Source organism: Macaca mulatta, chromosome 6, assembly GCF_049350105.2.
Source record: "Macaca mulatta isolate MMU2019108-1 chromosome 6, T2T-MMU8v2.0, whole genome shotgun sequence".
Classification (NCBI taxonomy): domain Eukaryota; kingdom Metazoa; phylum Chordata; class Mammalia; order Primates; family Cercopithecidae; genus Macaca; species Macaca mulatta.
Window position 1 is genome coordinate 95,091,726 of NC_133411.1, and position 15,139 is coordinate 95,106,864.

At 44.9% G+C, this 15,139-nt stretch overlaps 1 protein-coding gene and 1 non-coding gene across 2 annotated transcripts; both read right to left on the reverse strand.

Annotated features, from left to right (window-relative positions):
- Window positions 1–1,517: 1,517 nt before the first annotated feature.
- Window positions 1,518–1,604, reverse strand: MIR9-2 (microRNA mir-9-2). Its single transcript, NR_032367.1, has one exon. It is a non-coding gene; the product is annotated as a microRNA mir-9-2 (primary transcript).
- A 4,400-nt stretch (window positions 1,605–6,004) lies between these two features.
- Window positions 6,005–14,757, reverse strand: LOC144341351 (uncharacterized). The gene is made up of 3 exons (XM_078004529.1): window positions 14,751–14,757; window positions 13,111–13,346; window positions 6,005–7,678 (listed from the first exon to the last, which is right to left on the reverse strand). Exons 1-3 carry the CDS (start codon window positions 14,755–14,757, stop codon window positions 7,409–7,411), a joined length of 513 nt encoding a protein of 170 aa, XP_077860655.1. The 3' UTR covers window positions 6,005–7,408.
- Window positions 14,758–15,139: the final 382 nt, after the last annotated feature.

Sequence of the window (15,139 nt, forward strand, 5' to 3'; positions counted from 1 at the left end):
ATCAACTTTCTACAGGTTAATGATTTTATAGTTTTACTTCTGGTGTATATCTACTAGCCCAATTAGACCAAGTTCCTAGATGTATCATGTTAAGAGGTAAAAAGCCTCATGAAATTATAATGACTGTTTATATAGAGATATGTATTTTAAAATACAGCCCACCCAAAACAAAAGTAAAAATGTGGTCACAAGGCCATAATCTCATGGACTGAGATTTTGACATTAGGGGCAAGCAGTCATGGGACTTTCTTGGAATTGCTTTCTAATAGGTTGCCTTGAATTCTGAAAATCTCAAACAACGAAGAAAGCCAAACTTAATTATGGCCAGATTAAACAGTGGTTAAAAAATTAACAGAAGCAGACAGTATGCAGCAGCTACAGACCAGTTGGTGCTGCCATTTGGGGAGCTGCAGATGGCTGTGGGTGGGAAATGCCTTTACTTTCTTAAGCGATGGAGATGAGTATGGTGTGTGCACTTGATGTTTTTTTCATACCCCCACCCCCCAACAGGGCTGTCTGTCATAGGCTGCCCGGCCTCGCTTTATCACTTGCCCCCGAGCGTGGGAATCGGAGCGTCCTGCCGTTCACATCTCCTGCATTCCGTTTAGCGGAATCAATTAGGCAAGACAGACCCTCAGATTCCCCACCCCCTTTCCATTTTTGTCAGGTCTATATACGTCCTAATTATTTCAGTTTGGGATGCCAGAGCTGTTTCCTGGATAGACCTGATCATCCTTAAACAAAAAGAGAGGAGGCGCACACGTGGGTTGTGGCGTAAATGTCACTTTCATTTCCAATGCTAGGCGCAGAGTAAGACAGAACATTTTTTTAACACTTTGACAAGAGGGGAGGCGATCTCGTCTCCATCATGTCTTTCTGCTTCAGTAGCTTCCTCAAGGAAACCCTCTTGAAACAGAGAAGCATCTGTCCTTGTATTTTGAATAGAAGAATAAAAATCAGCCCTTGCTGTTTTTTTTTTTTCTTCATTTTTCCTGCTAGCTCTAAGTCCTCAGTATATATAAATTACTAACCTTCCGGTATAAACTTTTCTGAAAGTCTAATTTCGTACAAATTGACAGACAGCCCAAATACATGTAAAGTAATTTCCAAGCACAATCTTCCAATTTTGAGGGGGAGGGGCCTCAGGAAGGAACTGCCCAAGTCTACATGTTATAGAATCATTTTTAAACTAGGTACCAGACATCTCTGCAACAGCTTTCTAAGAAAAAAATCCCTGATATATAAACTTTTGCCTTAAAATAGAACAAACTGCACATGCATCTTTACTCATTAGCACTATACACTTCTTTGCAGCTGCAACAACCCCTCTCAAGATATATCTGGCACCTTGATATTTTAGCATATGTGTGTCACTTAATTTCCTCTCATCCCACCTTTAATCATCAGGGAAAAAACAAAACAAAAACAAAGTTAGATTCAATAAGTATTCCTGACCTTTCTGGTTTTTACTGTCTCTCGGTTGTAGTCTTTCACTCTCACACGCTCCCCGGCGATCTTGAAGGAGTTTTTACTTTCGGTTATCTAGCTTTATGAAGACCAATACACTCATACAGCTAGATAACCAAAGATAACAACTCGCTTCCCACACAGGCCTCTGTCTTCCTCTTGCCAGACTCCAGGTCCCGATCCTTTCTGGCAGTACCGAGGAGTAGTCGTCCAGGATACTTGCCGCGCTTAAGATTCCTCCTTTTATGTAAATATGACCTGGTTTCTGTTTGTGTGTGTGCGCGGCTAAAATATCCAAACGAGATCTGTTGCCTTCAGAGTTTATTCCGAACTTTTTTTTTCCTTTCAGCAAGTAATCTCCGGCAGCGTTAGCCAACAATTCATCTATTAATATCAGAAAATAAAACCAGCTATTAAGGTGCAGCAAGCTGTTACGAGTGAGCAGCAGCATCCGTCCCTTCACAGGCCTCTATTTGCATTGTAAATTGCTTCTTTCTCACGCAAGACTCTTTAGCCTCTCTCTATAGAGATGTATAAAGCCAACGGCAATTTCCAGCGCAGGTTAAGGAGGAAGGAAAAAAAAAACCATCCCATTCTATAGAAGTGACAGCTGATTCAAGGATCTGCTCCTGATCCTTTTTGGTTAGGCACCATGAGCTTTTTACCAAGCGGTGGCAGCTTGATTGCACATATCTTGTGTGTATGTGTTTTAGGGGGAAGATCCTCGATTTCACAGGGCTTCTAGGCTGGGAAGGAGAAGATGCCGTCTTGCTGGCCTGCTGCTGCCCCCGGTCTGAAAGAAGGAGAAAAGGGCCATCATTGGAGGGGCTTTCACTGCCAAATTGTGGACCAGCCCGGCAAGGTCAAAGGTTCGAGACCGCGGGAGACCAAGGTAATGATGATGTCATGAGAAATCTCAAGTACATGGTTATTGATATGCATCAGTGATCAGCCAACTGCCCCACGCCTGCTGCCTGAGCAGCGGCAGCGACAGCAGCAGTAGCGGCAGCATTGCAACAATCCCTATTTTCTCAATCAACATCTCTTCCGCTAGCACTACCGACTGCTCCTGGAAAAGCAACCCGCGGCCTTTTACCTCCTCCGTGCTAGTGTAGATCGTTCTAATATCCAAAGACTGGAAGAAATCTCTCTCTAAGGACAGATAAAAGCATTTCAGATCTGGGGAACGTCTTTGCCTGCATTTTTCTTCTGGCAGATTGCATAGGCAGACAGATGGAAGGCACTTTGCTATTGCTTAAAGCAGGGCCTCGTTTTCTGGGGCTGGGAATCAGATCTGTATTACGCAGTGAGTCGATGTGTGATTACATTGACAATTTGCTCTGGTGGTGTGTTTTTAATGGCTTCACAGCTCAGTCATGTTTTGTATCTATGTACCATGGCGATAGGGCAGCGTATTTTGTTCTGTAAGTTCAAACTGAATGCTCTTAAGCAAGTGGACTTCATCCTGGTTTTTAAAAAATGACTGCATATGTAGGGTTGTGTGCGTTAGAATGCAGCACAGATAAACATTGCAGCATTAGTTTCTAATGCTGTACACAACTCTGCTGTAATGAAAATCCTGAGCCTTTGTCTATTGTTTTAAACATCAATTTTCATACAAAAGGAAAATGTAATAGTCTTGCTTCTGAAAGTATGAAAGAAGCATTGTTACCTCGTTAAGAATACATATAAAACACCTGGATGTTAAGAGCATAACTCTGCCCTACCTTCCCCTTCTCCACCCCCACCTTTCTTCTATCTAGAGAGGAATGCTGTTTTATTAATTAATTAGCCTCATTCCTTTTCTTAGAACTTTTCAAAGTGTGAATATGATCACTTCAAAGAGTCTTTTTCTTCTTCTCTCTCCTTAGTAATGAGTAATCCTATGTCTAACACATAATACGTGTAGTTGTAATATTCAAATGTCCCTCAACAGAACATCTAAGGTAATCTACATAAGATTCATATTTACCAAGGGTGAACCTTATGAACTGCTTTTCAAAATTTCAAGTTATGTTTGGTCATATTGCTATTCTTTAAAATATATGCTATTAGAGTAATCTTAATATTCTTTGCACATATGACTAGTTTATCACAATACTCTCATTTCTATAGATTATTTTCCCCAACAACTAAAACACTTTTGGAATTAACATACACTTTCATTAATTCAGTGACTTATTCATTTAAGACATGAATGTGAACACGGTTACTGAATTACATACAGAGCACATATATATAAACCCTATAAAAAAGACTAGCAAGAAAATCAGAATAGTGAGGAAAAGCCTATAATTAAGAGTTTAAACTACAATATTACACCAATTAAAGACATGATTTAGTAACATAGATGCCAGCGTTTCCCAATATTTTTTATTTATTTACTTTTTTGGTAAACATTCCAGTACTGATTATTTAGAAAAGACTAAGCTCTTGAAATTGTTCATCTATTTTTCTTATCAAATTATGGTACAAGAGGTACAATCAGAAATGGCTGCATTGGGTTATACATAAAATGCACAAGCAAACCAAAAACTAATTCAGAGAAACACACCTCCATGAAGTTACTGTTCCTTCTTGAACTATCTGGTCACAACATAAACTACTAAATAAAAATGTAACATATCACTGAGGCACATTTCACTTTAGACATTATGTCAAACAGTAATGAGCTTTGCCGCCTTGGAAGAGTGAGAGTATTGTGGCCTTGCTTTCCAAGACACAGATGCAGAATCATTAGTGATTTGGCATGTATTACTTAAAGCAAGCATGTGGTCAGATGACAGTTATTTTTAGAATATCCTTTTGCTTTATATATACCTGGGTGGGGGTTGGTGGAAGCAAAGAGATGTCATGCATTTGTCTGTGTATGTTTATCATCCCCATATCTGTGTGAATTTGCAAAGTAACAGGGCTATATTTCCACACTTAGCAACTAAATGCATTTTTAAAACCAAAGTACCCATCATGAAAGCCAAGACACTGAACATTTGATATGCTTCTACAATTAAAAGCTATAGAAGATACTGTCTTAAAATAGCATATTCTAGGGCAATGCCACATAGTCATATCAACTGGACTCTAGGCCTGGTCCCCATGCCTGGCACATATGACATAGACTCATCATGGGAGCCCCAATAAGTAAAATGAACCAACATTAGGATTATAGGCAGTCTGTTCATTAGCCAGATAGCCAATTAAATATTTTACTCTCTACCATCTCTCAGGATATGCAGAAATAAAAACTACACAGGAAGGTTTAACACAGAGCATCTGATTATTTTGAATATTGCCAAAGTTTATATGATAGTTTACCATACATATTTCAAAGACTGTATTATTATACAGGATGTGACACAAGTTGAAACAATTGTGTAGCCCTAAAGATTCCTAGCACTATCTGTCACATACTAAGAGCAACTATTAACACCTACATGTTATATCAGATATTTTTGCTTTCAAAAAGCTATTAAGCTGAGCAGAATACCATTTTGAAATCTGCATACTGAAGGATATACTGAATTTAAATGGTTTGCCTGCTCATTCACTAATAAATTCCCATTAATGGCCAGTAGATTAGGACGTGATTGTCATGCTTGTTTTCTAATCTTTTTATAGGTCTCCAGATGGCTGAAACATGAATTGAAACATTCTGGTTTACTTGGGAGTAAACAGTCTCTGTTTAAGTTAAAAGTGAAAAGTTAGGTTTTCCACATTATTTGGATCAGAATTACGCTATTTCATAAATTCAAATGCATTAGGTTTGTCACCAATATTTGGAACACCTCTGAATCCTATTCAGATTACTGTAAAGTACATGAAGAATTGACCTATCACTGAGATCCCCTTTTAATATTTGGTTTGTATGATTCAAATGCATGTAAACCACAGTCCACTAGTACAGTCAAGACTACCATTTTCTACATAAAAGCCATTTAATTTACAGTGATTTGTATAGTTCAGGCAAGGTACCTGACTGGCTTACTTTCTCACAAAAGTATACTATTGTTTACTCTGTATCTCAAATTTCTTTTTTATGGGCAGTTACAGGTTATATTTGTATTATGCTTGATACATAATATACAAAGGCTCCCTGCAGAGGAGAAGGCTGCACATACAGAACCTTAGAGCATGAATTAGGAGATATGCAACCCACTGCAGGGCTGCCACCCAGTAAATAATACTCTATTTTGTACATCACTTGGATTTTATCAAATGTAAATTTCAAAATTACCTTTGGTTGGTTGGATTGTCTATTCATTTATGCTTCTTTGCAGTCTCATCTGAAAAACAGTCCAGAAAACAAATGATCACAGTTTTTATATATATGAATAAAGTCATGTAGCTATTGCTTTATTTAAAATATTGCTATTACCATGATTCCTTAAAATGCCAAGAGATTCCATAAAACCCCAGTACAATGTATCCTGGGTCTCAGCACCCACAGGGTTAAATATGCTAATTTGCATTTAAATGGAGACATGCATGATAATGTGAATGCAAAATATGCAGAATCTGGAGGGGTTTAAGAAATTAATTTTTCTTTCTTCTTTTCTTTTATTTTTAGCTTGGAAGGAAGAGGGACTCTTAAAAAAACATTAGGGACTTGAACCTTGTAACCTGCCATACAAAAGAAGAGAGTCTTTCCATGTAAGGATTTTAAGTCTGGAACAGCCTTATTTTCTAAATGTTTAAGGAACTGAATTTCCAGGCCTTTCGAACAATGGGAATCCCTGGATAAATATCTACTCCATTAGAAAGATGCAAATAGTTTACTGGAAGGCCACAGCACAGTGAGATGTGCATTCATATCTATGGCTCCTGATTGGCTCTTTCCTTCAGTAAATCAATGAATAATGTAAAACCTGATTGCTGTAAAGTGGTGGATTTTTGAAAAATTCCCTTCCCCCATTCCCTCTCGATCCAAGATTCAGGAATTCAATACTCCCCCAAATAGGTTGCTTTTCTTTTATGATTTTTTATGCTTATTGTTATTTTGGACTGGAGGGGTGGGGCTATTGGTTTTGCAAAATAAAAGTATTGCCCTGGTTTAATTACGCTGACTGTGGGAACTCGCTTCCTGAGACAGCGCCCTAATTACCGGTGCCAGGGTGGAGAAAGGAGGGTGGTGGGCAGAGGTGGACACCAAGAAAGGGAGAAAACGGAATCCGACTCTGCGGTTCTGGGCCCAAGGCAGCCACGGCTCCAAAGCGGCCCCTGGCCGTGGCCGTGACTTGACAGAGCCTCCGGTCTAACTTCTGATCAATTCCACTGCTCTCCTGACCTCTCAAGACAGTCCCCCATTCAAGCACCGCGGGTACATTTGCAAGATAAAACGCCGCAGACACTAATGCAAATACATTGCCCGAGTTCCCATCACCCTGGGTTCCTGCAGATAATTCCAGGCCACAGAAAGGAGTTCTTGCCTTCCACAGCCGGGTCTAGACTCTAAGCAAATCGCAAAGACCCAGCTCCGTTTGGATACCAGAAGCGTCTTAAGCTGAACCGCTCCAAGTACCAATAACTAACCACGATGGTTGCATCTTGATGAATCTCAACTTGGGATAACCCTGTAAAGCGGCCTCTCACCTCCCAAAATTCAAAAGGCAAAGAGAAAAGGGAAGTGGAAAGCCACCAGATCTAGTTAGCTACTGTACTAAGTTTTCCACCAAAATCGAATCAGACCCTCGCTTCCTTGCCAGGTAATTGCAACTTTGGGGGCGGTTAAAGGGAGGCGAATTATTCAAAATGCGAATTCGAACCCAGAGGTGCAAAATACAAGTGCATTTTGTTCTAGGTTTAAAAGGGAAACCCCCACCACCACCACCACCATCACAAAATTACATACAAAAATTCCCTTTTCCAACGCGAAGATTTCCTGGCATCTCTCTGCGATTGGGGGTCAAGCCGCTGGATAATTAACAGTACTGGCTCAGAAAACTCACGAGATCAACAGGTTTAACATCCGAGGCACACAATCAATTAGCTGAAGCAAAGCCCCGGACTGGCCCTCGGAGCGGCCCGCAGCGGGGCTCTGCGGGCACCGGCTAGCGGGCGAGGTGAGGAGTGCGGGCGCGGGGCCGCGGCAGGCACTGCTGGCCTCATGCCGCCGGCGAGCTGCAGCCTGAGGGCCGCCACGATACTCACTTGATCTCCCTGCGCCAGGAAATGCTGCCCCCCAAATCCAGCTGGGCAGGAACCGAGGCGCCGGCTGAAAGACAAGATCCAGAGTCACAGCACGGCCGCAGCACACAAACAGGCTCCTTTCGGCGTCTCCAAAAAAAAAAAAAAAAAAAAAAAAAAATGTGTTTTTCTCATCATTCCTCTCCTCTGCTCAGCACATTTAAAACTGCCGCTCAATTCCACATGGTGATTCTTGGTTGATTGCGTCTAAAATAGTTTAAATGGGTCTTCCCTTCTGGGGAGAGGGAGAAGGGAGCAAAAGACCAAGGAGGAAAAAAAAAAGCCAACTTTCCCCCCCCATGCCAGGCACTTGCTCCCTGAGCCTCGGAGTGGAGAGTGAAGTGGTGTGTGCGAGGCTTGGCAAGTTTTTGGGGGGGCTGTCCAAGGTCTAGTCCAGCCCCCTCTGCCGAGGAGGACGTGCTCTGAAACTCAACCAATTTCCCCACTGCTTTTGTTACTGATGAACTGAAGCCCTATTGTTCATCCATTGCCACGGTCTTTTTCAGTCCCCACACTACGTTCTGCGTTGCCAGAGATAATGAATTTGCACCCAAACCTCTCACAGTCCCCTCCTGACAGACGGAACAAATTAGAAATGTCTCGTCTGAAGGAAGGCAATGGCTACATTTTCCTATTGTAGGATGCAAAGCACACATTTCTTTGGAAACTTCTTTTGCGTTTTTTAAACATCCTTTTCTTCTCTTTTTCTTTTTTCCTCCAGTTTTTTTCCTCTCTTGGTTTCTTAAGATTCTTCTTTTTTTTTTAATAAAGAATCGCCCTGTCGTTTTTCCAAAGAACCGTTTTATGTAACTTGTGAGTCTTCCTAACCTTCTTCCCCTTCTTTCCTCTCCTTTCTTAAGGACTCTCTTTGCAATTTTATTTACAAACTTGGAGAATGACCTTTTGACTCGCATACTTTTTTTTTTTTTAAAGGTCTTTTGGTTCAAGTCCCCCTTCTTCACTCCTTCCCGTTTGTATCGTGGTTGTTAAATGTGTTTGGCTAAAGACAAGAAATGCATTCTCAAGATTTTTATTCTCTAAACTCTAGAGCTATTCTAAAGGTACCAGGGACGCGCCATAGGGGTTATCTATTTGAGGAGGAAGAAAAAGCGTGTGTGTGTGTGTGTGTGTGTGTGTGTGTGTGTGTGTGTGTGTGTGCGCGCGCGCGCGCGCGCGCGCCTGTCTTCCAGGGAGAGACGGAGAGATGTGGGAGGGTGGGGGTGGAAGTGTGCAGACGACAGAGAAGGGTGGGGGCTTCGAGGGTAAGGTGGGCTTCCTGCAACACAAGCGGGGAGGCTGCCAGGGGTGTGGGCACGGGATTGCGGGGAGGCGGTGCAGGAATCCGTCCCGCAGAGTGCCGTCTGCCTCTGTGGGCCTGTTTGCGCGCCTGGGGCTGGCCGCATCGTGGGCGCGGGTATCTGCGTGCCCGGGTGGTAGTTCCGAGCCTGCGCGCGTGCGACCGGGTACGGGAGGGGGGAAGAGTGCCGTAAAAATTCAGACGAGTGGCCCGTATGTAAATGCGGCCCGGGGGGAGCAGGGAGGCGGTAATGAGAGCCGCTGGCGCTCAGCCCCGCCGGCGGCCCCTAGCTTTCCCGCCAAGTGCAGCCGGAGGACAGACAGCCATGCGTGTCCTTGGCGGGAGAGCCCCCACCCGCCGCGCGCGCCCGCCCTCCGCGCACACGCACACACTCCCCTCGCAGGCGTGGGGCCCAATGGCCACGAGCATGTCAGGAAAACAAAGCTGGGGCTGCGAGGTGGAACGACGAAACGGCAGACTTGGCAGCCGAGGGCAGAGCGGAGGAGCCGCCACCGCAGCCACCGGCGCTTTCTTGTCTGCTCGCAGCTCTGCCCTCCGGCCCAGAAGAAGCCCAGGACCATTTCTTAGCTGCCCGAGAGAAGGTGGCGAGCAGAGGAGGGGGCGGATGTGTACAGGGAGGTGCCACCGGCCCCGTGCGCGGGCACGCACACGCCGGCGCGCAGGGCTGCCGTGGGCGGAAGGAGGGGAATGAGAAGGCCTCGGCAGCGTCTCAGGGAGGCAGTTCCTCCGCGCTGAGGCCGCAGAGTTCTAAGTGCAAAACACCAGGCCAAATCCGGCAAGGCGGCGGCTACGGAATGGCTTACACCTCAAGCCTCCTTCCGCAAACAATGCGATGGGAAGCACCTGGCTGTTCAGGGGAAGCCTTTGCTGGACTCTCTTTTTAAAGGGGTGAACTCGAACCCCAACCTAGGAGCGCTGGCCTAGATGGCTCCGCAGATAAGTCCCAGACGTGGCTATGGAAAGACTGATCTCTCTCTGCTCAGAGCGCCTACCTAGGTGCTCACTAGCGCAAGCACCTCCCAACACACACACACACACCCCACGGCACTCCCATCACTTTAAAACGCGCGCTCATCACCCTGCTGTTAATGAAGCCGCTGCGCGTAATGAGTGCACAGGTAAATAGGTACCGAAACCAGAAGCCTTCACCAGTCGGCTGGGCGATTTACCTCTCCCTACAGGGAGCAATTGTAGTTATCTTGTTTTAGGAGTGATTTGCTGTTGTCTGTGGTCTCCCCCTCCTCTTCTTGTGGAAAGAAGCCAAAAAAATATATATGTTCCGTGGTCAGAGTCTTCTTTCTGATAAGTTACCCGAGCATTGGTCTAAAACATTTGCTTAATCTGTTGGTTTTGGTTTGTTGTTTTGGGGAGTGTTGCTTTTCTGAGGGAAGCAAAAGAACGTGTGTTTGGTGGGGCTGGCAGCTTAGGACAAGAGTCTGCGTGTGCGGCCGGAAGGCTGGCGAGTCTGAAAGCCGCGCGGTGCAGAAAGAAGGCGGCGGCTTGTCCTCCCCCGGGGCCGGCACTGGCCCCTTTGGCACCTCCGGCCTCGGCTCGGCTACTGCCGCCGCCGCCCGCGCTCTCGGGTTCCGCCGGCTGCCGCTCCGTGTTTTCCCCCATCCCGGCTTCACGTTCAAGGTTTAGCTGCGAGGTCACGTCCATTGACGTCAGCTCCCTGTCTCCCTCTACGTCCGGCTACATTTACATACATCAAGGAAATTAGGGCATTAAAAAAATATGCAAATCCTGCGCGAAGAGGAGCGGGTGCATTCCTGGCGCGATCGCCTTTTATTGAAGCTTTTAATTAAAGGGGCCAGTTGGCGAGCCCCTGAAACAACCGCCAAAACCCCCCAAAAGAGAAAAATAAACGCTGTAGCCTTCGAGAACGGTTGTTTCGGCTCCTGTTCTGTGGGCGGCTGAGGACCGCCGGCTGCCCGGCTCGGAGAAGAACAGGTTAGAGGAGGCAGCTCCAGCCCATGCATAATCAGGGCTCCGCGGCGCCTCCATTCTTTCCTCCTCCTCCTCCTCCTCCTCCTCCTCCTCCTCCTCCTCCTCCTCCTCCTCCTCCTCCTCCTCCTCCTCCTCCTTCTCCTCCTCCTCCTCCTCCTCCTCCTCCTCCTCCTCCTCCTCCTCCACCTCTCCTCCTCCTTCTTCTCCTCCACCTCCTCCTCCGCTTCTTGCTCTCGCTCCTGTTGGTTCCAGCGTGTATTATTTTTAATACTGATGCATATGTAAAGGTATATTTGCATTTTTTTAATTCGCGAAAATTTCAGGTTTTGTCGTTTTATTGGTTCCCTTTCCCTCTCTCTTTTTTTTTTTTTGTTGTTATTTTATTATGTCTATCTGTCTCTCTTGTCCCTTTCTGTCTTTTTTGGCGAGTGTCTGCTGCTGTCTCTTGCTAGATAATATAAACAGTTACCTCCCTGCTTCTGTTTATTTAAGGTTACAAATATGCACATCTGTCATGTATGCAATGCCAGCTGTATAACCTCCTGGTTTGGTCATAAAAGAAAAGACACATTTTTTTCTTTCTTTCTTGACATACCTTGATGGGCTGTAATGCCCATCGCTCAAGGCTCAAAGTTTGATTGTCTAATTAACTTCAATTAGCAGAAACACAGTTCAGGGCCAGTGCTTTCGAGATAATCTGTGTATAAGTGAAGTGATTCCAAAGATTTCTAAAGAATTTTTGTGCTGATTGCCTGAGAGGTGCGCCATTCCCCGCCCTATTGCTTTCTAGCATTTCTTATTGAAAAAATATATATATATTTTAAAATGGGTAGACACAGCAATGGACAGCCTTCTTCAAGGAAGACATTTTCAACCATGTTGTATGTTGTACCTTATCGGCTGCATTCAAAATTTACTGAGTTTCATTTTTATCTCAATATGTCTGGAAACAAGGCACATTATCTTGACTGAAAAGCATCCTTGATTCCTGACTTTGAAATGAAAAAAATACACAAAACAATTGGCTATATTAAACCAGTTGATGTGCCTTAAAATATACAGGCCTTGAGTTTAGATTTCAAGCAATGGTAATCTTGTTTATAGGATGGGATTCTCTTTCTTGGCAATATAGCTATGCAGCATGATGGCTTTTGGAGTATATATAAAATATATATTCCAAATTATATATAGTATATATAGTTATATATACTATATATATTCCACCTTTTAATTCCCCCAAAGCTATCATTGAAAAAAGACTCAATCTATAATTGCAAACCCTCAAAGAACAGCAAATATGCACACATGCAGCTTATTCAATTAAACAATCCAAGTACATGCACACATAATTCGTTTTCTTATTAATGGCTTACCTGCACAGATACTCAGGCCAAGACTCAACCTTCCTCAATGGCCTTCATGTATAAATATACACATGTATTTCCCCCGATTTCAAACCTAAAGCCGTATGCCATCTTTCATGCTGGACTATCCAGCATCCATTTTCAGCTCCCTTAACTCTTATGGCATTTCCAGCCTTACCTCTGGCTGTAGTTTTTCCAAGCCTACACCAAAGTGCTCATATGATATGTCACCCAATAAAAAGTGGTCAGATGGCTACACGTATAACATTAAAAAGCGGAAACACACTCATCCTTCAGGTTCGCCTTTACCTTGCCATATATAGCAAGACTACGTTTCCTAAAATACATTTTCAGCACATTTTATGAATAATTGCAGGATTCCACAACTGATTGCAGAATAGCCGGTTTCTGGGGGGTACCTGGCTAAGTGAAACAATTCGGCAGGCTCAAGGTCTCTTTGAGTTTGGCTGCAGTTAAATTGCGCGTGGCTGTTTGTTCCTGCCTGGACTCTAGCACATACCTGCCTGCGTTTATGTAGGATCAGGACAAACACATCGGCCACGTTGCAGGGCATAGACTGTCGGTGCATATATTTAGATGGCAGTAGCAAGGAACGCGTGCGTGTACGGCTGTCTGAGCATGCATGTGTGTACAGATGCGTGTGTATGTGCGCGCGCGCGCTGTGTGACAAGGAACACAGAGAGGTACACCTCTTATCTCTGATCTCTCTGTAATCTCCTTTTCTGTTTCTAATCTCCCTTATTGGCGCATGGTAGTAACCCGAAGCGTGTGAACCGTCACCGTCGCTGCCGTGTGCGCGCTGTGGCTTACCCCGAGGGCCCGTGGCTCGGTGGTTCGCTGGCTCGGTGGGTGTTGGGGAAGAGGGTGGGTAGCGTCGCTGCCGCTGCCGCTGCCGCCGCGGGTCCGGGTGCTCTGTCCCAGCCCGGCAGCCGAGCGCGCAGTGCCGGAGCCCCCTCCCACCCCGCCCTCACCCCCATCCTCCCCTCCCCTCCCTTCTGCGCCTCCCCCAACCCCCCGCCCCGCATTACCATATGGAGGCCGAGTCCCTGCGAATCACAGCAGCAGCGGGAGGTATTTGAATAAGCCCCGCAACCCCGCGCAGACCCCAACTCCTCCGAGAGCAGCATGCCCTGCACCAAGAGCCACCACTCTGGCCGGTAACCTGGCAGCGACAGACACCTCCCCAAAGTGCCCTGCGCACGGTGGAGAGAGGGTCTGCTAAGGGTACTGGGCGTCCCAGTTGCTACTTTTATATTAACTTGACATGGAATCAGACAATAAATAAGAGGAGAGGGAAGAGAAGAGGAAAAGAAGAGAGAGAAAAGGGGAGAGGCGCTATAAAGGGGAGAGTAAAGACAGAAGCGAGAAAGGGAGAGAAAAAGGAGACAGGGAACCCAAAGGGTTGAGTTAAAGAGAGAGTAAAATGGGGACGGGGTGGGCAAACGGTGGGAGGGGGAGAAATACCCAAATATCTGAATTTGGACCTTTCAAGCTAAAAATACCACCTCACTGAACTTCACAACCTCCAATGAGACACGTGTTTCTCCCCTCACCACCACGTCACCGAATGATTAATTTGCCGTCTCAATCAGAAATATTTTAGAATTGTATAACAGATATAGGACTTAACAGAAAGAAGCTCATTTTATGAAACATAGTGAAAAGTATATGACATTTAAAGATGATCTTGGCTACCTCACGGTAAAAATTACGGCTTGCCTTAACGACTCGACAGTTTTCCAACCATGCCCTCTGAAATGGTGAGCCCAGGGCCAGGAACAAGAGGTGTTCCGAAATATTTTGGACTTTAAGTGAAAAATTTTTTTCTTCCCGTTTCAAATTTTGTTATGTTTTTCTTCTTCACGAATTTATTCCTTTAACCCAAATTTTATAGATAATATGTGAATCTTTAAAAAAATTTACTGCAAAATGTCACCCCATTTTGACTGAAGATATGATTTTAGACGTTAATTTAAACACATAGCCAGTTCCGTTTTGCAAACTAACTCTGAATAACACCTGGTTCTGAATTTAGCCTATTCAACACAGTCTCCCTCTCCCTATCCTCAAATCAGAGCAGTGATTTCCCTGTACAAAACAACCAGAATCATACTAAAATCTCCAGTCACCTATAGGATGTGCCCATTGTAAATGTCCCTCTCGGTATTCATAAGCCAAATGCCCTTCTTTTGAAACACACACAAAAAGAATGCCTCTGATTAATAATCTCTTTCGCGGCACACTGAGGCCGAAGGCAGGGAGCCGCAGGACACCAGAGAAGGGCGCAGAATTCTGAATACCTAGCATTTCAATGCAGATTCCAGATTCGCAAACGGCTAGGTTTTCCAAGAGGAAATAATATTTGGCAAGCAACGCTTTTGGGAAAGACAACTACATTCCAAATACTGGCTCCTTCCTGGGCCTGGGGAGGGGACGGCGATCGCGGTTACCCGGCATTTCTGCGTTCATATGTGTGTACAAGGTGGTATGTAGCCCATGCATGTAGCCAGGCCTAGGTTTCTTTCTTTTCTTTTTCTTCTTCTTCTTTTTCCATTTTTTTTTTTTTCAAGGCAAGAATATTGAAACCAATCCACTCTTTCTGTAGCTAGCTCCCACGAAGCTGGGATTTTCAACCTCTTGTTTATTCGTAAAGCCCATATGGAACCCCGGTAGAATCTCCCCTTTTCGGATTTTACCAGGAGGCCCTCAGTGCCCCACCGCCGCCCATGGCACGTGAAGAGAAAGGAGGGAGAGTTGGGAACTACGAGAGAAGCCGGCTTGGAGCCGCTTCCGTCGGGGCCCAGGTTTCGCCCCAACAGACCCGTCTCTCCTTTCTCTC

Coding starts and splice junctions, on each gene's coding strand:
- LOC144341351 (XM_078004529.1), bottom strand. Junction 7,679..13,110: donor CCGAGCCACGGGCCCTCGGG/GTAAGCCACAGC, acceptor CTTGTCTTTCAG/CCGGCGCCTCGGTTCCTGCC.